Raw genomic sequence first — 21,129 nt, forward strand, 5'->3', positions numbered from 1 at the left:
GTCTTCTTAGCCTTCCCACATGCTCTAGGATGCCCTGGTCCTGTCATGAGACAGAGAGCTTCATCTTCAAGATCTAAAGTTGTATGGAAAGAGTATCCAGGTGTTGGTTGTGAAGAAAGAGCCTTGTCAAAGCTGGCCACCATGATGGAGGGGAAGTGCCCTGTGTGGGATGCTGTGGCACAGGAAGGACAACACTTTGGAGCTAGGCCCTTCTGAATAAGATCCACTGTGCATTGCTTGCTGGCCCCTGAAGACCTTAATTAGCACTTCTGAGACCCAGGATTCTCACTTGTAGAATGGGCTCAGAAATAAACCCTGCTTCACAAGAGCTCTGTGAGGCTTAAAAGAAATGACAGTTCAAAAGGGTTTTGCATAGAGTTGGTGCTCAATAAATGGTAGAATCCTCTTCTCCTTGTCAAATATAGAAGTGTAAAGAGATGTTTTAAGAATTCTCCATATTTTGGCTTCTGGCCTTGGCAGTTCAAGATGGCAGCCTGTGCCCCAGCTGGACTTGCTACTGTCATGAAGTTTTCCTTCCTGCCCGTCAGAAGAAACTAGTGCAAACTTCCACACCCCTGACAGCAGGCAGGGAGGGGAGGGTCGGATGAGGACCATCTGCTCCTTATTCTCCTGCAGAACGGCACTGGCCAGCCATGTTCAAGCCTCCCCTCGTCAGGTCCCTCGGGCTTAGGTCTCACATCCTGATGCTTTCAGAGGGGACGGGGCAGGAAAGCTGGATCCCGCACCACTGTCACTTGTGCCCAGCACTTACCAGGTTTCACGGGTGAAACTGGAGAGGAGCCTGGGCCCTGCTCTCATGCCTGAGCTCATGTCCCAAGCTCAGTGACTTTATACAAATTGCCTAACCTCCCTGTGTCTCAGCTCACTCATCTTTAAAACAGAAGAAACATTCAATTTTTTTCAATTTTTTTTCTTTTATGAAGACTGTTATGCAGGCAAAGTGCTTCATCTGGTGCCTGGAACATGGTCAATAGTTAATAAATGTTAGCTCTTTTCTTATGTTACTCATATCATCACCCTTGATCCCCACAAGCTGCCCAGGGCTTAAGCAGGCCATATATGGTGTATTCCTTTTCTAGAAAAGTAAACCGAGGCTGCAATTTTCATGGTCAGGGAGCCCACAGGAACGAGTGGCCGAGCCTGGATCCCTGCAAGACACTGCATGACAACAGTGTCCACATCACTACTTGATCGTGCCCAGTGTTCCACAGGCCTGCCTGCACAGGAAAATGCAGATTCCTGGGCTACTCCTCAGATCTACTGAGAAGCCAGAGCCTGGAAATCTGTCTTTGTAAAGTGCCTCTCAAGGAATACCAATGCCCAGTTGCTGTTGGGGTCGCCATCTATATCGCCGAGCACAATGCTCACTGGGTCAGTGCAGGGCAGGGGGACCGGACAGGCGCTCCAGAAATAACAAACAGCTTCACAGCCAGCAGCCCAGGTGGACAGTGCTGCCTGCACATTAAGTAGGAGCTTACCGAGGTGTCGGGGAAGGAGATGGTCACTTTAATGCACACCAATTTTTTTCCAGGTCACTGATTTCTTACTAGATTAAATAATTTCATTGCATCCTGTGGCTTGTAGAGAAAGCCTGTTTGCATTGAATTGGAACATTCTTTGTCAAGATATTATATTTGCCCTGGACACGGCTAATTGAAAGGAGGTTGCCAAAACAAATGTGGCCCCTTGCAAGGGGCCCCTGGGGACACAGGTGATCCAAAAATGGCACTGTACCCGCCCTCCACAGCCATTCTTCCTGTAAAGGTAGAGGCGCATCTCCCCAGAGGGAAGCGGCATTCATCCCACACCTGCTCTGACTTTGATCTGACTTACTTATTGAGAGGCCTGGACCCTTGGGCGCTTCTAGAAATACAGGGGCCCAAAGTCAGAGGGTGGCTCTGATTTTGAAGAGCTACACTTACCACAAAGTAACCCCCTGTCCCAGAATGCTAAGGAAACACATTATGGCTCATTATCATCCTTCTTCCATCACCCAGAGCTAGGAGATGATTCTCCAAAGACACACCCTCGGGAAAGTCATCAGGAGTAAAGGGCCTGGCAGCTGAGGAAGGTGCCTATGCATGATGACCTGCTGTGGGGACAGCTCCAGGAGAGCCCCTGTTTCAAATACATTTGCAAACCTGCCCTATTTTCCCTCATTCAGCAATGCGAGCATGTCTCCTCGGCCATGTGCTGGGCCTGAAACCTTTAATATGCTCAAAACCTAGGTGAAGACTCTGCTCCCAGGTGGCTAAGCATAGGTTATAATATAATACAGGGAAGGCTGTTGTAGGCAAAGCATCAGGTAATGAAAATCATAACCTGTCCCACTCCCACAGTTCCTATCATCACTGTTCTTTATTCTGACCCTGATGCTCCTTAAGGATACACAGGATTTTAGCAGAGCTTCCCAGGGGAAAGCAGAATCAGTGCTCAGAAGATACAAGTCAGTGTGGACCCACCTTGGCTGTGCTGAGCAGATTTTTCCTTTGAAGTGACTCCCATTGAGGCCTACTGCCCTCCTTGAATTGCCTTCTAAGGACTGAGGGACAACCACACTGTCCTGTGAGCAGACCACTTGCACCCAAAGATCTACATCACACACACACTAAAGACAACATAATTTAAGTATACCTACAACATTTCACTTACTGTCAAAGTGTTTTAATTAAATAGATACTTAAGGGAGATGGCTGAAGGGAGAGAAAAAGGGTCAGAGGTAGACACAGATGTGGGCTGGACACAGAATTATATACATGTATATATGTCACAAGGGCACGGTCACAGGGAGTGTTCATGGTGGACATGAGCTGGGCCCTGGGTCCACAGCAGACAAGAGAGAGGAGGTCGATGCCTCACAGGACCTGCAGGGAGAGAGTGGGAACATGCTGGGGTCACTTGTCCACATCCCCGCCCTGTGTGTTTGGTGCAGAGAAGTGAGTCTATCCAAACAAAGACACGCATGGCCCATTGCTGTTCACATTAACAATAAAACGTCAACGCAGTTTTGAAATGTATCACACAGCGTCTTTCTCCTATTGCATCTAAAATGATGTTGAACTTGAAAAAAATGAGATGACCTTCTATTACCGGTCACTTTGTCACTTACCAGGTGTAATGATCGTATCCACTGAAAATGCTAGAAAACATGACTTTCAAAACTGTGTCATGTTCCTTGTCATCCCTTGTCCTTAAATGACCTGCTTCTATTGCTCCTGCTGCCACCTTCCTCCACAACCATGTCTTCTTCCCCTCTGAAAGCAAAGTCCAGTCCTGTCCTCCCCAGCCAGCTTCTAAATCTAGGATCCCTCCCTGAAGTTCCTGAGCATGAGCCCTGTCCATTTTCCTAGGATGGCAGGCACTTCTCAGCATGTCTTCTCTCCTTCTCTGGATTCAGAGCTTCTCCCAGACCAGGAAGCTCCTCAATCAGTTGTCAGACTGCTCTCTGCTCAGGGCTTGACATATAGTAAATAGTCATTCAAGATTTGGACATCAATCACCAAAAGAACTTATGCACTGTTTCTGATGTCATTCGAAAATTAGAATTAAATCCCAGAAAAGAATCAGGATGTCTTGAAGCAAAAGGGCTGGTTTGTTGTTTGCAAGGTCTGCAAACCAGGAACACAGAGTTTTCACCTGTAATGGACAGTATGAACCCCAGGGGTTGATGGGTTGAAGGATTGCTCAAAGCTAAACGACAGAATACATAGGTGGGCAACTTGCAAGGGGCTTGGATGGCCCGTGCAGCCTGACTACAGATCCTCGCAGCTGAACCACAAGTTTTCCATGACTGGCTGACATTGGAGCATCTCCTTAGAGGTTTGACCAGGTGGGGCCCTTAGCAGAATCAGAAGTCTCACAGGTGTTGTAAGTGGTTTTCTAAGAACTTGGAAGTATGTGAGTGAACTCCGGAGCATCACGAACTACACAGTATCTCAAGCTTCCAAAACCTCAAAGTGGACAAGGGGTGTCGGGGATTGTGTACTGAAGGCTTTTTCTCAAGGTGAATTTGGTTTTGCCCTCAGACTTGGGTGTGATCATTTCTGGCCAAGTCCTACAAAGCGACACTGAGCCTGTGCTCCTAAGCATCAAGGTTGAGCCTCAGCCCAGCGGGCCTTCACCCGGGTCCTCTGATCTCTCCTTTCTCTGCTCCCAGTTGAATCAGGGACTTCTGTCTTTCTGCCTTCTGGAAGAGCTCAGAATCACCTCCGTGTGAGGAGCCATGTGGCGTGCATGGGGGCATCCATCTTCAGGTGGAGAAGAGAGAGGTCACTGAGCGTGGCCTCACTCAGTCACCTCAAAACATGGGATCCCCGGACTTTATACTGATTGATATCATCAGTGCACCCACCCTGTATTTCTGCATTTAGGGGAAATGCAGAGGTCCTTCATCTGCAGAAGCTGAATGCATGGATGGCAGACCTGTCGACTGGAGAAGGGCAGGGCAGTGGGTCTCTGCTGGGGGACCCTGAGGGATGGGAGGGCCTCTAAGCACCTCCCAGGACACCTGGCCTGAGGCTCAGAACTTCCTGCAGCTTCTCTGGGACCTGATATGATTTGCAAAGATTATTTCTGCTCATCTGAGCTCAAGTGGGTGCCGCTGTTCCAAATCAAATTTCCTTTGCAGGGAATAAATCCAGGAGCGTGCCTTAACGCAATATCCTGCCTTGTTTCTAAGTATTAGGTGTGTAAAATTTAAAAGAATAAACAATGATGATGATTGCCTTCATCCATTACTGAGCCAGACACAACAGGTGCCAAGGAATATGTTATCACCTGACAATAATCAGGAATTGTAAATTCACAGACACCTCAGGAACAGTGGGCATCCCAGACCTCAAGGGAAGGGGAGGCAGCAGAGCCTGACTGATACTTACAGCGCGTCCCTCTGCTCTGGGTCTGGGGCTGTCGCAGGCAGGAGAGCTGAAGCTGGCTCTCCATCCAGAGAGGTTTCCCCAGAGGATTCTGGAGCTGGTGCTGTACCTCCAAGAAGGGAAACTCTCATCAATAGGACTGCTTTCCCACGTGTCTCCCAAAGCCAGGGGAGCCCTCACTGCTACTCAATCAACTCTCACTCCCTGACTCCACCCCCAGGGAGTCTTCCCAGACTCTGCTCTGTGGGGTCCAGTGCCTTCCCCCCCCACCCACCAGATCCCCCACCCTGCATCCTCCTCACCATCACTGTCTGCCTCTGGGAGCTCCAGTTGCTCCAGCTGTGCCAGGAGGAGGTGGGCCTGCTGCTCCAGGTCGGAGCCAGGCATGCTGAGCTCTACATAAGCGACAATGGTCTTAAGGCATGGGAATTCTGGAGGCTGGTGGAAATCGTCTGGGTACTGGAACAGCCAGGTGCCCAGGATGGAGGACATGGCCCTGGGGGTAGTCAGGGGGACACCAGGGTCAGAGGCTTGGCCTTTCCTACCATGCTGGGCTCCCAGGGTAGCCCTGCGGGGACCTGGGCCTTTTTGCCTTTGGCTCCTGCCCATCCAGAGGCCGGCTCTGCTCCATGTCCCATCTCAGCTGGCAGTGTGGGCAGAGGCGGGCTTGGACACAGAGGAGGGGCTGCTACCAGCCTTCTGAAGGGACAGCCCTGGCTCAGTGGTGTGACCACCTGTCCACCACTTCAGGGACACCTGTCACACTGCTATGTCCCTCTCCCTGCCCCTCCCCACTGGATGGCACATCTGTGAGGACAGGCAGGCTGTGCGTTCTGGGCACTGCCCTCTAAGGGACACGGGAGCTGCTCTATCAGTGCCTGAGCCAGGAGGGAACAGACAGGCTGTGTCGGCCATCCAGGCTGCCCACGGGCCTCCTAACTCCACAGACTTTAGCTCCTGCACCTGCTGGCTGCAGAATCCTCCAGGGACCCTGCCTGGGTCTCCTTCTGCCCCTGCCACTCAGCATCATCAGGATGGGCTCAGCTGTCCCCTGAGGCTCACTGGGTCCCCTGAGCACCAGCTGAGTCCCCACCATTGAGGCTCCACTAGATGGTGGGCAGGATGCTCTCCACCCCTTGCGTTCTGTGTCTCCCATAGGGCGTGTGGGCAGGGATGGGATGTGTAGGGGATGGTTGTGGGTTTTCTTCAGGGTTGACTCTGTCTTCTGACCTCCCAGCTGCCCCTCACAGCACCACAGTCCCATCCACAGCTCTCTGGGTCTCGTCTCCTCTTTGCCAGGGGAAGCCCTAGGACTTTTGCTCTCAAACCAGACTCACTGGATATGTGGGATCCTGGATTCTGCCCACCTTGGACCAACCAGAGAGCCCAGAGCTTCACACACTATTTGGGGAAGGAGTCCTTCCCGCTTCAATCCAAAAGACTCACTGTTTCAGCTGGTGCAGGGGTCCCCCGTCCTCTTCCATAACAGGGAGGATGCATCCGTATCTAGAGGAGAGCAGGAAGGCGTCACATGGACTGTCCCGAGCACACTAGCTGGATGTGCTGTCTAGTGTGACAGTGTGACACCCCAGAGAATGGAAGCCCTGGAGGGCAGGGCTGATGTCTGCTCGATGCATTAAATGATGGTTGTTCCTAGAAAAGCCCCTCGCCCTGGGGGCCCTTCCTATACATTGGAGGAATGAGTGAGTGAGCCCACCCGGCCCCACAGCGCACATCTGAGTGGGCCTGGGACCCCACTTGTCCCTCCCAGGGATCCCTGCTCTCACTCTCCCAGGACAGGGACAGCTAATGGCGTCACAGATCCCCTTTGAAATGGGAAAACAGTTCCACCCAAGGCCAAAGTCCCAGTGACACAGGAGGCAGACGCTAGCTCTTGGGCAGGAGGACAATGACAAATTCGCACAACCACAGCCCCGCCAGCTGCTCTTGCCCTGAGCCAGGTCCCCAGAGAGCACCTTCCGTGAAGGTCTCCCTCTGATCCTACCCTCCTAGGGCCTGATCCTCTCTTGACCCCAGGGTGCAGGGGGGAAACTGAGGCTTAGGGAGGTAGAGGAACAATGCCTCATGGCACTGCTGGTAGGTGGCCAGGTCCCCAATGTCCCATGAAGACAGAGTGCTCACCTCCGGAACAGATGGTCCAGCACCTGCTGGGCGGTGGCAAAAGTTCGATAATTGCCCAGAAATGTGTTCACATAGGAGGGGTGGCCGCCCAGGACGGCAGGCACCAGCTTTGCCACCAGCTTCTCCAGCCTGTGTCGCTGGAGGCTCCAAGCCCTGTAGGCCTCATCCCTGCTCCCTGATGGTCCAGCTCCACCCTGGGGTGGAAAGAGGAGAGATGTGAATCAGAGGCAGCACCGGGGACCCCCAGGCACTTGGGGCTGGAGATTAGACCGAATCCTCAAGCCTCAAGCTCTTGTGACTGAGGTGGAACAGGGGAGCCCTGAGCAGATCCAAGGTTCTCGGCATCACCAGTACAAGGGGCGAAGGGCGATGATGAAATGCATCAGTGCCTCAGATCCCTGTGTCAGCACCGCAGTGCCGGCCCCTCCCTGCATGCACCACTTCATCCCCGTGACTGCGGTCACACATCCCATTCTAGGGATGAGAACACAGCGGCTGAGCCTGGGGTGGGTGGGCTCAGGATATTCAGTTTAATGTGGACACGTGGGGATGTAGAAGAAACAGGACAACGTGTAGAAAAATGCAGAAACACCCTTGACTGTACATATACTGAAGTTTTGTCCAAGTCTCTTTCTCAGATTTGGACTCATATGTGGGCACTGACTTTGCGTCTGGCTAAGGCAGGGCCTGGGATGTGACGGCAGATGGGGGAGACGGGGCATCAGATCCCTTTGCCAGCAGCTCTCTTAAGAGGCAGCCCAGGGGAGAAGCGGGGCAGCAGTGGGGCCTGGGGCTTCCTGGGTGTGGATTCTCCTCGCTCACACTCAAACTGAGCGCATCCTTGGCTCTGCTGCTGTCGTGGGGCACCTGCGCCTCCTGCAGGGAGGTGGCGCGGGGTTCTCCATGGACCAGTTCCTGTCCCGTCCCTTGTGTTGAGTCCTGTAAATACAGTGCCCAGAGGCCAGGCAGCAGCCTCAGAACCCTGTCTGGTTGTCCAACACATAAGAAATCTCCAGTCCTGACACACATCCACCACTGTCTGCACAGACCTCCTTCAGGGGCAGAAAAGCTGACAAAGTGGGAGCCTTGTATTCCCATTGACACAGAGAAGATGCCCCTCAGGGGTCCTCTTTCCCCCTTATCAGCCCTGTCCTTGGGTGCGGCCATGACAGGACCACCAGGTTACCAAGTGTTCAACAAGCCATTCCTGCCCAGAGGGGACACCTCCTCTCAAGTCCCCCTTCAGCGACATGGAGATGAGGGAAAGCGGGCCTGCCCAGGGAGGGCCCCCAGTGGAGGCCGGTCCCACACTGGCCTTCTCCAGGCCACCCTGCGTTACCTTAGGTGACCTGCGCAAAATAGGCCACAGGCGTCTGGGTGGAGGGTTCCACAGACGCCTACAGCCACCGAAGAACCTCGCAGTCCAGGGTTTCCTGGCGGAGAAGCCCCGGGAGACCGGGAAACAAGAGGAGAACATCCTGTGTCTTCAACTGTCTCCAGCCAGGTGCGCTGGCTCTGGAGCCATCACTAGAATGTGGTTGCCTGGTAACCAGGTTCCATTTCGGTTGGGGTCTGTGAAGGATGTGATGTCACTTCCTGGGGTCCACTTCCTGGAAGCCCCTCCTCAGACAACACCTCCACACACTGCCCTCAGGGCTGCTTGCCTGCTCACGCCCTTCTCCACGTGAACCCGCATCTTGCACAGTTATAGCAGCCCCGCCGTCTCTAGAGCTGCCGGGGAGGGTCTGCATGCAGCTTTGAGGAGACGCCCTGGCTTCCAGACTCCACCCCTCATACTTACCTGTTCTCCATCCTGGGGAAGTCCTGGTGTGTGTCCAGGCCCGTGTGTCTCCCCAGCTGCACAGTGGGAATGATTCTAGCAAGTACTTCCAGGGACGTCCTGAGGTGCAAGTGGAATAAGGCCTAAAAAATTGGAGAGTGATGTCACCTGGAGGTGTTGCCTGCGACCCAAGTTATCTTCCTCTGACTTCCTCCTCCATGGCTGTTCCTCTTAGGATGCAACGCGATAATTCTTATTCAATGTCATTGTACACGGGTGTCTATGTGTGTGTCTTTGTTGGTATGTGTGTGTGTGTGTGTGTGTGTGTTTGTGTGCCTAAACCAGTGCTCACACTCTGTGTCGCCAGTAGGAAACTGTCCCCACACAGGAGAAATGGGCAAGAGCATCCTGAGGTCTGAGGGTTTCAGTTCTCTAAAGCAAATGGAATGAGAAATTCTGAGGCCCTTGCTGGAAGTTTAGAGCTCGTGAGTCAACGCCATGCAGGTAGCAGGGCTGGAACTGGGATTATAGACAGCCTGTGTCCACTGTGCACACTCAGTAGCACAGTCCTGGGAGCAGGAAAACTGTCCACTTCTCTGATTACACAGTCTGGCACGCTGAACTTCTCCAGCTGGATATGCAGAGACCCAGGGACAGATGGGCAGATGGAGGCTGACATCACTAGAGTGACGTGACCATCTCGTTGGCTGCTTCCTTGCCTTCATGGAGCTTCCGTCCACGTAGGAGGAAGGCCAGCGGGTAAACTGAATGACAAGGAAGGATGTAATCAGGAAGTAATAACTGCTCTGATGGAATACACTGGGGACGTGAGAGAGAGCAAGGCCACGGGCAGCATGGCACGGAGCAAATGACAGTAGGGACCTCATGACCTGGGGGCCCGAGATCCTCAACTCGGCATCAGAGATAGCAAGGTGAGGCCGAGAGAGGGTGCCCACCCACAGGGAGCTGGCCTCTACCTCTAGCTCCGTGTGGCGCTCTGGCCTAGCTGCTTACCATGGTCACTGCCTCCTGTTCGTGGGCACAGATGCGGCTGGACTCCATTTCCCGGCCTCCCTGGCAGTCGGGCGCGCTCAGCTGTTGAGGTCTAACGGTGGCATGTGAACTTCAGCACAGCCCATAAAGATCTCCCACACGTTCCCCTTCACGTCCTCCTTCACGTCCTTGAGACCTGAGAAGCCATATGTCGAAGATGATCGATTCAGCGGATAAAAAGAACCTGGATCCCCGAACTCTGGCTAGGAGAAGAGCTACCCACCAAGGAAGATAAACCCATCTTGGACGTTACGCAAGGGAAGAAAAGCCCGGGATTGTATTAAGCCACTGAGATATTGGGGGTTACACGTTCAGGCAGCTCACACGCCACTGAATCGCTGAAGCCACTGTGTCATTGCCACGGCTGCTCATTTGGCCCTTTCTCAGCCTTATCGTATTACCACTTACCTTTTTCCTTTCAGGTCACTTTTCCTTCCTATAGGTCCCACTCCCTCAACTGGGATGGCAACAGGGCAGTCAGAGGTTTGCCCTTGTAAGGTGAGTGCTTTCTCTGTTCTCTGCTCCTTAAAGCGGATTCTGCCTTCACTGCTGTAGCATGTCAATGGATGCTCTTAGGGCCCTTGAAGCCATTTGTACTTTTAGGTGGAGGAATGCTTATTGCTCTGTCTTTCAGTTTGCTTAGACGACATGCTTTCTACACTACCACGAATACGGTCCTTATCTCAGTCCTTCCCCAAATTGTGATCATGTCTGAACTAGCGGGGCCCGGGTGAGTATGACAGAACTGCTCATACGCTGCTGTAGCTGCTCATTTCCATGTCCGACTGTACGCTTTTTCAGGACAGGGAGTATTTCCTGGGCACCAGGCACAGTATCAGGCACATAGGAGGCGTTCAACGAATGCTCGCTGAAGGAACGAATAGGGTCACTCCACGTCGTCAAACACACCAGGATGCTATGGAAATAACCCGCAGCTTTTTCTCCCCCCTGCACTTTTTGGTATTTTATTTAAAAAGGTTGATTTATATAGACAGGTATTTGGGCAATTAATGAATCTTTCTTTATAATTTTGTCAATTTCCCATGTAGAGCACAATTTTTCAGGGATACATGAACATACCCATATTCATTGGAACAATGTCTTTGGCTGTGAGCTACCACAAGATCTTGTATGTATTTCCCTGTGCTATACAGTATAATCTTGTTCATCGATTCTGCATCTGCCTGTCAGTGTGTGCACATTTCGAACTCCCGGTCTGTCCCGTCCCACGCCCCTCCCGCTTGGCAACCACAAGTTTGTTTTCTATTTGTATGAGTCTGTTTCTGTTTTGTATTTATGTTCTTTTCTGTTCCTTTTTTTCCCTTCAAAATCATCTTTAAAGCAACAGCCTAGGGAAGCCTGCTTCCAAGATGTCGAAGGCGTGGCCCGGGCTTCCCGCACAGAGCTTGGGGCAGGGGGCAGGGGCGGTATGGGCTGTGCGGGGAGGGCCAGAACAGGAGGGGAGAAATCTGCGGAGCAGGGGCAGGGGAAGGGCTGGGCCAGGAGCGGAGAGCCCGGTTGGGGCGGTCTCGGCTGTGCGGGGTGAGCTGGGGCGGGGGGCGGCGTCTGCTGCGCGGGGAGAGCCTGGGCAGTGGGCAGCCTCAGCCGGGCGGGGAGATCTGGGGCGGGGAGGACCGAGGCGGGGAGAGCCTGGGCGGGGGTCGTTCTCGGCCTCGTCGGAAAGCCGGGGCTTGTGGGGCGGGGCGATCTCGGCTGTGGCGAGACAGCCTGGGAGGGGGGCGCCCTTGGCCGCTCGGGGAGATCTGGTGCGGGGGTCGTTCTCGGCCGCGCCGGGAAAGCCGGGGCATGGGGCGGGGGGCGATCTCGGCTGTGGCTGGACAGTCTGGTCCGGAGGCGGCCTCTGCCGTGCGGGAGAGCCGTGGCGCGGGGAGAGCCGGGGCGGGGTTCGGTCTCCGCTGCGCAGATCGTGGCGGCTGGGGCCTGCGGGCGGGCTGCTGTGGACAGCGCTGAGCCGCCTGCCGAGACTGTTGAGAGGCGCGCGACTCCCGGAGGCTTGGCCTGAGGTGGCTGCTGGGGGCTCGGTGCCTGCCTGGAGGCCGCAGGGAGAAGGCGGGCCTGGGGCTGGGGCTGGCGGCCCTCCAGCTCCGACAAGGGACCTGTGCCCGCGCACTACCAGCTAGTCTTCACCTGCGATGTCTGTGGGACTGGGTACTCCAAGCATATCTCCAAGCTTGCCTATCACCAGGGTGTGGTCATTGTGACCTGTCCTGGCTGCCAGACCCACCACACCACCCCGGACAACCTGGGTTGGTTCTCGGACCTGGATGGGAAGAGGAATATTGAAGAAATCCTGGCAGTCAGAAGGGAGAAGGTATGCCAAGTGGCTGGCAAGGGGGTCCAGGAGCTTGTTTTAGAGGCTGCGGGGTCCCCCAAATCCACCAGTGCTGTGGCAGGGGCTGAGGACCAGGATCCCACCCACCCTGGCAAGAAGGAGACCAGCTGACTCACCTTCTGCCTTCAAGAACTATACTCTGGCCCTGGGCTGCTCTGGACGTGCCAATTTTTTTTTTTTTTTTTTTTTTTTTTATCAGTAGCTATCGTTTGCAGATGTGGGGCCTGGGGGTCTCCTGCTCTCCCTGGTTCTGGAGTCAGAAGGACTCCCGAGAACCCTCTGTGGGCTGCAGCTGGGGCCTTCTGCAGCTACAGGCCATGTCCCAGTGGGAAGGGGCTGGACTTGGAGTCTGCGCCCCTCCTGGCTGTGGCTGTGTGGCCTTGGGCAGGTCACTTTGCCCCTGTGGGCCTCTGTCTTCCTGTCTCCAGATGAAAATGCTCAGAGCGCCACCTTGTCAGGAGGACAGGCAGAAAGACAAGACTCAGAACAGACATGGGGTGGCTCAGTCCTGCCCCAAATGTCAAGGTCCCCGTCTTGCTGGTTCTCAGGGATCCCAGGAAAGGATGGCCAGTTAGCCAGTGTACTTCCCGGGTGCAGGATCAGCACCCCCACACCCATCTGCAGATCTTGTCCCTCTAGCCAGACGCAAGGAGGCCCCACAGATCCTTCTGTGGCACCTGCTGTCCCCTGGACAGCACTGGTGAACAAGTGCCAACTTCAGCCCTGACTTTTGGCCACTGGCCAAGCGGTCAGGAAAGCAGGCCACTCGCTGTCACCACTGACAGGCCAGGCAGCCGTGGTGACAAGGGGCGTGTGTGCGAGGGGTGCTTTCTGATGGGCGGTGGGCCGCGTGCCCCGCATTTGTCTCCCAGCCTTGTCTGACTGTCTTCTCAGGATGTTCCTGTGTTTATGAGAGCGTGTTTATTTCCAGAAGCCTTCTGGGCAGTGTGAGCTTCAGCATTAATCACCCAGCCACCATCTCACAGGATCCCAGCAGGATGCTCGCTCCCAGTTGCCGACCCCCTCGCCCCCGGTCCTCAGCATGGTTCTCGAGGCACTGGCAGTCTGTGCTCTGACTCGGTTACCCCCGTCCTTCCCCTTGGCGAACAAGCCTGGATTATTCCAGCCCAGAGCCCCCTGTTCCATTTGTGAAGTCCAACCTGGAGGCTGAGCCAGCAGCCCCACCACTGCCTGTTCTCCTGTGCCACAGAAGCCCCAGGTGACCCACTGGCCTTGAAATGCCTGATCTGCAGGGCTGGGTAGAGGCATGGCTGCTTTGCTGACCCCAGACAGTTAGGACCTGAATTCGGGGAGGTCCTGGGGGCTGGCTGGACTCTGAGAGTGCAGGGCTGGACCTTGGAGGGCCACTGGGACCAATCCCGCCCTCCACGGATGCGGAAACAGAGGCCTGTGGTTTGGACATGTATGCTAGCCGTTTTTTATTGTCTGTTTTCTGACACTTTGACATCTGGGTCCCACTGACCCTGGAGGGGCTGCCCCTCCCAGGGCTAGTCAGTTCCTAGAGACAGTAGAAGATGCCAGTGAGCACACCCAGGGCGGGGACAGACAAGTAGGGCCAGCCCCTCCACCCAGAGATGCTGATTCCTCCCACCTGCTAGTCCTGCCTCCCTGTTGCTCGCCATGGAAACCACAGGAGAGGCTCTTGCCCACTTTTTCCCCTCCCCTGCCTCCTGACCCGCGAGGGCCCTGCTGATGCTCCTCCAAGGGCTGTGCCCCATCTGCACGGATGCTTCTCAGCCCAGCCAGGGCCCAGTGGTCCAAGTGAGCCCACTTTGTTCGAGGCCAGGCTGCCACTGACTTCAAGACTTCAGAAAGACATCTCAGATGCGAAGGGACCCATCACAGGAATGTCCAAATATTTTTCCTTCTAAGCCATGACTCAGGAGTAAAAGCAAAATAACATTGTGTTCAGATCCAAGAGACTCAGAGAGTTTGCCGCTGTCAGGCTGTCACTGAGAGTGAGGACGGTTGGATTGAAGGAAGAAATGAACGAATCCCAGAAGGAACGAGTGGAGAGTGAGACACGAGGTGGGGAAATGGGTGAGTGCAGGTCTGTCTGACAGTCATGACTGTGTAAATCAAGCATCGGGGGTTAGTAAGAACGATTATCATGAGTAATGAGAAGGCAAAAACCTCTGTGGTTCGGTGTTGTGTCCTGGCCATCACCGGCCACCCTACCAGGGCTCAGGAAGCCTGAGCTGAGGTAGAAAGGGCAGAAAAATACCTATATACTAGTCACTCACATCCATCTGTGTAAGAAGAATTGTGCACCATGAACAAGTGGGAAAGATTCCTGGAATGCAGGGTGGCTTCACCCTAGAAAAATGCATGAGTATATACTCCATTCCATTAACAGTGTGAGGAGAAAAAACAGGATCATCCCAATGAATGCCGAGAAGGAAATGGATGAATTCACCACCATCTTCTGAATTTCATGGAAACATGAGAAATTTAAAGGGTCATATACACACAATGTTTTTTTCTTCAATAACTCTAGCCCAACTGGATAATAACAATTTTTAGAAGTATCACAGCATTATATACTGCGTTATAGCACAATATCACTTCAAACTGTTCCTCATGCTGTGCGTCAGGTCTTTTAGAGCCTCATCAGAGAAATGGCTCCATTTAGTAGGGATGCTCATTGCAAGAAAAACATGCTTCCTTTATGCCATCGAATTTAACATAGATTGTTCAGGAGAAACCCCCCCCATTATGACAGTCATGCAGAGCGGTATTTCTCCATGTGGTGACTGATCCCTAAATTCAGTCCCATAGTGGAACTACAGGTCTGTAGGATCTAATATTCTGACTTTGGATCCCTGAGGGAGTCAGAGGTGTCCCCTGAGTCCTAGAGTGGAGAGCCACACAGCAGGAGAGTCAAGGGGGCCAAAATGAGAACGGAAGTGAGAGCAGATGGTGAGATGTGATGTGGGAGAGCCCTGGGATCATGTGGGTCCTGGCTGAGGGGCTCTGTGGGAAGGTCTTCAGGAGTAAACGGCCTGGCAGGTGTGGCAGGTGAGGAAGGTGCCTATGTATGATGACCTCCTGTCAGGAAAGCTCCAGGAGTGGCCCCATTTCAAATATATTCCCGAACCTGTCCTATCTTCCCTCCCAACTGTATTCACTCAGCAATACGTGTACATCTTCTTGGCCAAGTGCTGGGCTGGAGATCTGTAATATGCTCAAAACCAGGCATAGACTCTGCTCCCAGGTGGCTGAGCGTTCGTTATACTACAATCCAGGGAAAGCCGTTGTAGGTAGAGGAGCAGGTAATTGAAATCAAAACCTGTCCCTCTCCCGCAGTTCTTATCATCACTGTTCTTTCTTCTGACACTTTAGGATACACAGGATTGTAGCAAAGCCCCCCAGGCGAAAGCAGACTCAGTGCTCTGGGGATAGAAGTCGATGCGGACCCACCTTGGCTGTGCTGAGCAGGAGAAATTCCCCGGTGAGTGACTCTCACCGAGACCTACTGCCCTGCTTCAATTGTCTCCTAGGGATTCAGGGACAACCCCACTGTCCTGTGAGCAGACCTCTTTCTACCCAAATCTACATCACACACACACAAGGCAACATGAATTAAAATATCTCTACTACATTGCACTGATTGTCAAAGTCTTTTATTTAAATAGATATTTACAAACGCAGACGGTTGGAGGGAGAGAGGAAGGGACAGAGGTGGACACAGATGGGTGCTGGACACAGACTAACACATGTCTGTGTATCCCAAGGGACAACTTCCACTCAGTGGCCAACTTCTTTTTGTGAATTACAGTGTATTGAGATTAGACCTGAAATGAGATTGAAGGAAAAAACCAAAGCTCTATAGCTTAAAGAAATCCTCACTTTCTAAAACATGTTCTGAGGGGGGCTAAATTGGGAAGGACCACGTTGGAATGGAACAGTGTTTCTCAGAAGCAGTGACACCCCTCCCTCTGGTGGCCATATGGGAATGGCAAGTGAGCTGCTGGCTCCATGGATGTCGGACAAACAGGCAACATTCACACAAACACAACATCAGTCTCACTGCTGGAAAAAAACAAACCCTCTAAGATCAAAATTCGGGGTTGCCTTCTATGTCCTTGTCTTGATCATGACATGACCGGCCACTTACCAAGGGCGGGGTCTCAGGGAGTGTTGATGGAGGCCCTGAGCTGGGCCCTGGGTCCACAGCAGACAAGGGAGAGGAGGCCGCTGCCTCACAGGACCTGCAGGGAGAGATTGGGAACATGCTGGGTTCACTTGTCCACATCCCCGCCCGGTGTGCCTGGTGCAGAGAAGTGAGTGTATCCAAACAAAGACATGTAGGGCACTTTGATGTTTCTATTAACAATAAAACACAAACACAACAGGCCGCAAGGAATATGTTATCACCTCTAAGAGTAATCCGGAATTGTAAATCACAGACACCTCAAGAACAGTGGGCGTCCCGGGCCTGAAGGCGACGGGAGGCAGCAGAGCCTGACTGATACTTACAGCGCGTCCCTCTGCTCTGGCTCTGGTGCTGTTGCAGGCAGGAGAGCTGGAGCTGGCTCTCCATCCAGAGGGGCTTCCCCAGCGGGTTCTGGAGCTGGTGCTGTAGCTCCAAGAAGGGAAACTCTCATCAATAGGACTGCTTTCCCACGTGTCTCCCAAAGCCAGGGGAGCCCTCACTGCTACTCAATCAACTCTCACTCCCTGACTCCACCCCCAGGGAGTCTTCCCAGACTCTGCTCTGTGGGGTCCAGTGCCTTCCCCCCCCCCACCCACCAGATCCCCCACCCTGCATCCTCCTCACCATCACTGTCTGCCTCTGGGAGCTCCAGTTGCTCCAGCTGTGCCAGGAGGAGGTGGGCCTGCTGCTCCAGGTCGGAGCCAGGCATGCTGAGCTCTACGTAAGCGACAATGGTCTTAAGGCATGGGAATTCTGGAGGCTGGTGGAAATCGTCTGGGTACTGGAACAGCCAGGTGCCCAGGATGGAGGACATGGCCCTGGGGGTAGTCAGGGGGACACCAGGGTCAGAGGCTTGGCCTTTCCTACCATGCTGGGCTCCCAGGGTAGCCCTGCGGGGACCTGGGCCTTTTTGCCTTTGGCTCCTGCCCATCCAGAGGCCGGCTCTGCTCCATGTCCCATCTCAGCTGGCAGTGTGGGCAGAGGCGGGCTTGGACACAGAGGAGGGGCTGCTACCAGCCTTCTGAAGGGACAGCCCTGGCTCAGTGGTGTGACCACCTGTCCACCACTTCAGGGACACCTGTCACACTGCTATGTCCCTCTCCCTGCCCCTCCCCACTGGATGGCACATCTGTGAGGACAGGCAGGCTGTGCGTTCTGGGCACTGCCCTCTAAGGGACACGGGAGCTGCTCTATCAGTGCCTGAGCCAGGAGGGAACAGACAGGCTGTGTCGGCCATCCAGGCTGCCCACGGGCCTCCTAACTCCACAGACTTTAGCTCCTGTACCTGCTGGCTGCAGAATCCTCCAGGGACCCTGCCTGGGTCTCCTTCTGCCCCTGCCACTCAGCATCATCAGGATGGGCTCAGCTGTCCCCTGAGGCTCACTGGGTCCCCTGAGCACCAGCTGAGTCCCCACCATTGAGGCTCCACTAGATGGTGGGCAGGATGCTCTCCACCCCTTGCGTTCTGTGTCTCCCATAGGGCGTGTGGGCAGGGATGGGATGTGTAGGGGATGGTTGTGGGTTTTCTTCAGGGTTGACTCTGTCTTCTGACCTCCCAGCTGCCCCTCACAGCACCACAGTCCCATCCACAGCTCTCTGGGTCTCGTCTCCTCTTTGCCAGGGGAAGCCCTAGGACTTTTGCTCTCAAACCAGACTCACTGGATATGTGGGATCCTGGATTCTGCCCACCTTGGACCAACCAGAGAGCCCAGAGCTTCACACACTATTTGGGGAAGGAGTCCTTCCCGCTTCAATCCAAAAGACTCACTGTTTCAGCTGGTGCAGGGGTCCCCCGTCCTCTTCCATAACAGGGAGGATGCATCCGTATCTAGAGGAGAGCAGGAAGGCGTCACATGGACTGTCCCGAGCACACTAGCTGGATGTGCTGTCTAGTGTGACAGTGTGACACCCCAGAGAATGGAAGCCCTGGAGGGCAGGGCTGATGTCTGCTCGATGCATTAAATGATGGTTGTTCCTAGAAAAGCCCCTCGCCCTGGGGGCCCTTCCTATACATTGGAGGAATGAGTGAGTGAGCCCACCCGGCCCCACAGCGCACATCTGAGTGGGCCTGGGACCCCACTTGTCCCTCCCAGGGATCCCTGCTCTCACTCTCCCAGGACAGGGACAGCTAATGGCGTCACAGATCCCCTTTGAAATGGGAAAACAGTTCCACCCAAGGCCAAAGTCCCAGTGACACAGGAGGCAGACGCTAGCTCTTGGGCAGGAGGACAATGACAAATTTGCACAACCACAGCCCCGCCAGCTGCTCTTGCCCTGAGCCAGGTCCCCAGAGAGCACCTTCCGTGAAGGTCTCCCTCTGATCCTACCCTCCTAGGGCCTGATCCTCTCTTGACCCCAGGGTGCAGGGGGGAAACTGAGGCTTAGGGAGGTAGAGGAACAATGCCTCATGGCACTGCTGGTAGGTGGCCAGGTCCCCAATGTCCCATGAAGACAGAGTGCTCACCTCCGGAACAGATGGTCCAGCACCTGCTGGGCGGTGGCAAAAGTTCGATAATTGCCCAGAAATGTGTTCACATAGGAGGGGTGGCCGCCCAGGACGGCAGGCACCAGCTTTGCCACCAGCTTCTCCAGCCTGTGTCACTGGAGGCTCCAAGCCCTGTAGGCCACATCCCTGCTCCCTGATGGTCCAGCTCCACCCTGGGGTGGAAAGAGGAGAGATGTGAATCAGAGGCAGCACCGGGGACCCCCAGGCACTTGGGGCTGGAGATTAGACCGAATCCTCAAGCCTCAAGCTCTTGTGACTGAGGTGGAACAGGGGAGCCCTGAGCAGATCCAAGGTTCTCGGCATCACCAGTACAAGGGGCGAAGGGCGATGATGAAATGCATCAGTGCCTCAGATCCCTGTGTCAGCACCGCAGTGCCGGCCCCTCCCTGCATGCACCACTTCATCCCCGTGACTGCGGTCACACATCCCATTCTAGGGATGAGAACACAGCGGCTGAGCCTGGGGTGGGTGGGCTCAGGATATTCAGTTTAATGTGGACACGTGGGGATGTAGAAGAAACAGGACAACGTGTAGAAAAATGCAGAAACACCCTTGACTGTACATATACTGAAGTTCTGTCCAAGTCTCTTTCTCAGATTTGGACTCATATGTGGGCACTGACTTTGCGTCTGGCTAAGGCAGGGCCTGGGATGTGACGGCAGATGGGGGAGACGGGGCATCAGATCCCTTTGCCAGCAGCTCTCTTAAGAGGCAGCCCAGGGGAGAAGCGGGGCAGCAGTGGGGCCCGGGGCTTCCTGGGTGTGGATTCTCCTCGCTCACACTCACACTGAGTGCGTCCTTGGCTCTGCTGCTGTCGTGGGGCACCTGCGCCTCCTGCAGGGAGGTGGTGCGGGGTTCTCCATGGACCAGTTCCTGTCCCGTCCCTTGTGTTGAGTCCTGTAAATACAGTGCCCAGAGGCCAGGCAGCAGCCTCAGAACCCTGTCTGGTTGTCCGACCCATAAGAAATCTCCAGTCCTGACACACATCCACCACTGTCTGCACAGACCTCCTTCAGGGGCAGAAAAGCTGACAAAGTGGGAGCCTTGTATTCCCATTGACACAGAGAAGATGCCCCTCAGGGGTCCTCTTTCCCCCTTATCAGCCCTGTCCTTGGGTGCGGCCATGACAGGACCACCAGGTTACCAAGTGTTCAACAAGCCATTCCTGCCCAGAGGGGACACCTCCTCTCAAGTCCCCCTTCAGCGACATGGAGATGAGGGAAAGCGGGCCTGCCCAGGGAGGGCCCCCAGTGGAGGCCGGTCCCACACTGGCCTTCTACAGGCCACCCTGCGTTACCTTAGGTGACCTGCGCAAAATAGGCCACAGGCGTCTGGGTGGAGGGTTCCACAGACGCCTACAGCCACTGAAGAACCTCGCAGTCCAGGGTTTCCTGGCGGAGAAGCCCCGGGAGACCGGGAAACAAGAGGAGAACATCCTGTGTCTTCAACTGTCTCCAGCCAAGTGCGCTGGCTCTGGAGCCGTCACTAGAATGTGGGTGCCTGGTAACCAGGTTCCATTTCGGTTGGGGTCTGTGAAGGATGTGATGTCACTTCCTGGGGTCCACTTCCTGGAAGCCCCTCCTCAGACAACACCTCCACACACTGCCCTCAGGGCTGCTTGCCTGCTCACGCCCTTCTCCACGTGAACCCGCATCTTGCACAGTTATAGCAGCCCCGCCTTCTCTAGAGCTGCCGGGGAGGGTCTGCATGCAGCTTTGAGGAGACGCCCTGGCTTCCAGACTCCACCCCTCATACTTACCTGTTCTCCATCCTGGGGAAGTCCTGGTGTGTGTCCAGGCCCGTGTGTCTCCCCAGCTGCACAGTGGGAATGATTCTAGCAAGTACTTCCAGGGACGTCCTGAGGTGCAAGTGGAATAAGGCCTAAAAAATTGGAGAGTGATGTCACCTGGAGGTGTTGCCTGCGACCCAAGTTATCTTCCTCTGACTTCCTCCTCCATGGCTGTTCCTCTTAGGATGCGACGCGATAATTCTTATTCAATGTCATTGTACACGGGTGTCTATGTGTGTGTCTTTGTTGGTATGTGTGTGTGTGTGTGTGTGTGTGTTTGTGTGCCTAAACCAGTGCTCACACTCTGTGTCGCCAGTAGGAAACTGTCCCCACACAGGAGAAATGGGCAAGAGCATCCTGAGGTCTGAGGGTTTCAGTTCTCTAAAGCAAATGGAATGAGAAATTCTGAGGCCCTTGCTGGAAGTTTAGAGCTC

The 21,129-nt window shown here is 54.4% G+C and overlaps 2 protein-coding genes and 1 long non-coding RNA gene across 7 annotated transcripts; 1 reads left to right on the forward strand and 2 right to left on the reverse strand.

Annotated features, from left to right (window-relative positions):
• Window positions 1-2,680: 2,680 nt before the first annotated feature.
• On the reverse strand, window positions 2,681-7,589 carry LOC135321795 (ral guanine nucleotide dissociation stimulator-like). The gene is made up of 5 exons (XM_064487888.1): window positions 7,038-7,589; window positions 6,342-6,401; window positions 5,198-5,391; window positions 4,899-4,998; window positions 2,681-2,885 (listed from the first exon to the last, which is right to left on the reverse strand). Exons 2-5 carry the CDS (start codon window positions 6,377-6,379, stop codon window positions 2,816-2,818), a joined length of 402 nt encoding a protein of 133 aa, XP_064343958.1. The 5' UTR covers window positions 6,380-6,401; window positions 7,038-7,589; the 3' UTR covers window positions 2,681-2,815.
• A 3,712-nt stretch (window positions 7,590-11,301) lies between these two features.
• Window positions 11,302-15,855, forward strand: LOC135321798 (uncharacterized). 4 transcript variants are annotated; one of them, XR_010381873.1, is made up of 4 exons: window positions 11,302-11,412; window positions 12,077-12,202; window positions 13,118-14,284; window positions 15,587-15,855. It is a non-coding gene; the product is annotated as an uncharacterized LOC135321798 (long non-coding RNA). The 4 variants fall into 4 exon arrangements; XR_010381870.1 differs by lacking the exon at window positions 11,302-11,412 and having other exon boundaries at window positions 11,597-12,202; XR_010381871.1 differs by lacking the exon at window positions 11,302-11,412 and having other exon boundaries at window positions 11,597-12,202; window positions 13,155-14,284.
• LOC135321797 (ral guanine nucleotide dissociation stimulator-like) lies at window positions 15,852-19,308 on the reverse strand. 2 transcript variants are annotated; one of them, XM_064487889.1, is made up of 6 exons: window positions 18,865-19,308; window positions 18,169-18,228; window positions 17,025-17,218; window positions 16,724-16,829; window positions 16,362-16,455; window positions 15,852-16,038 (listed from the first exon to the last, which is right to left on the reverse strand). In XM_064487889.1, exons 2-6 carry the CDS (start codon window positions 18,204-18,206, stop codon window positions 16,033-16,035), a joined length of 438 nt encoding a protein of 145 aa, XP_064343959.1. In that variant the 5' UTR covers window positions 18,207-18,228; window positions 18,865-19,308; the 3' UTR covers window positions 15,852-16,032. The 2 variants fall into 2 exon arrangements, with proteins under 2 accessions (XP_064343959.1, XP_064343960.1); XM_064487890.1 differs by having other exon boundaries at window positions 16,724-16,823; window positions 18,865-19,306.
• Between the last annotated feature and the right edge of the window lie 1,821 nt (window positions 19,309-21,129).

This window comes from Camelus dromedarius, chromosome 8 (genome assembly GCF_036321535.1).
Source record: "Camelus dromedarius isolate mCamDro1 chromosome 8, mCamDro1.pat, whole genome shotgun sequence".
Taxonomy (NCBI): domain Eukaryota; kingdom Metazoa; phylum Chordata; class Mammalia; order Artiodactyla; family Camelidae; genus Camelus; species Camelus dromedarius.

Excerpts from the sequence above, each read along its gene's own strand:
- LOC135321795 (XM_064487888.1), bottom strand. The coding sequence starts at position 6,379 with ATGGAAGAGGACGGGGGACCCCTGCACCAGCTGAAACA. Across the intron at positions 5,392-6,341 it reads CCCCTGCACCAGCTGAAACA|GGCCATGTCCTCCATCCTGG; the intron begins GTGAGTCTTTTG and ends GACTACCCCCAG. Across the intron at positions 4,999-5,197 it reads CCCAGAGGCAGACAGTGATG|CACCAGCTCCAGAATCCTCT; the intron begins GTGAGGAGGATG and ends TTGGAGGTACAG.
- LOC135321797 (XM_064487889.1), bottom strand. The coding sequence starts at position 18,206 with ATGGAAGAGGACGGGGGACCCCTGCACCAGCTGAAACA. Across the intron at positions 16,830-17,024 it reads CCCAGAGGCAGACAGTGATG|CTACAGCACCAGCTCCAGAA; the intron begins GTGAGGAGGATG and ends CCCTTCTTGGAG. Across the intron at positions 16,456-16,723 it reads CCAGAGCAGAGGGACGCGCT|GTCCTGTGAGGCAGCGGCCT; the intron begins GTAAGTATCAGT and ends CTCTCCCTGCAG.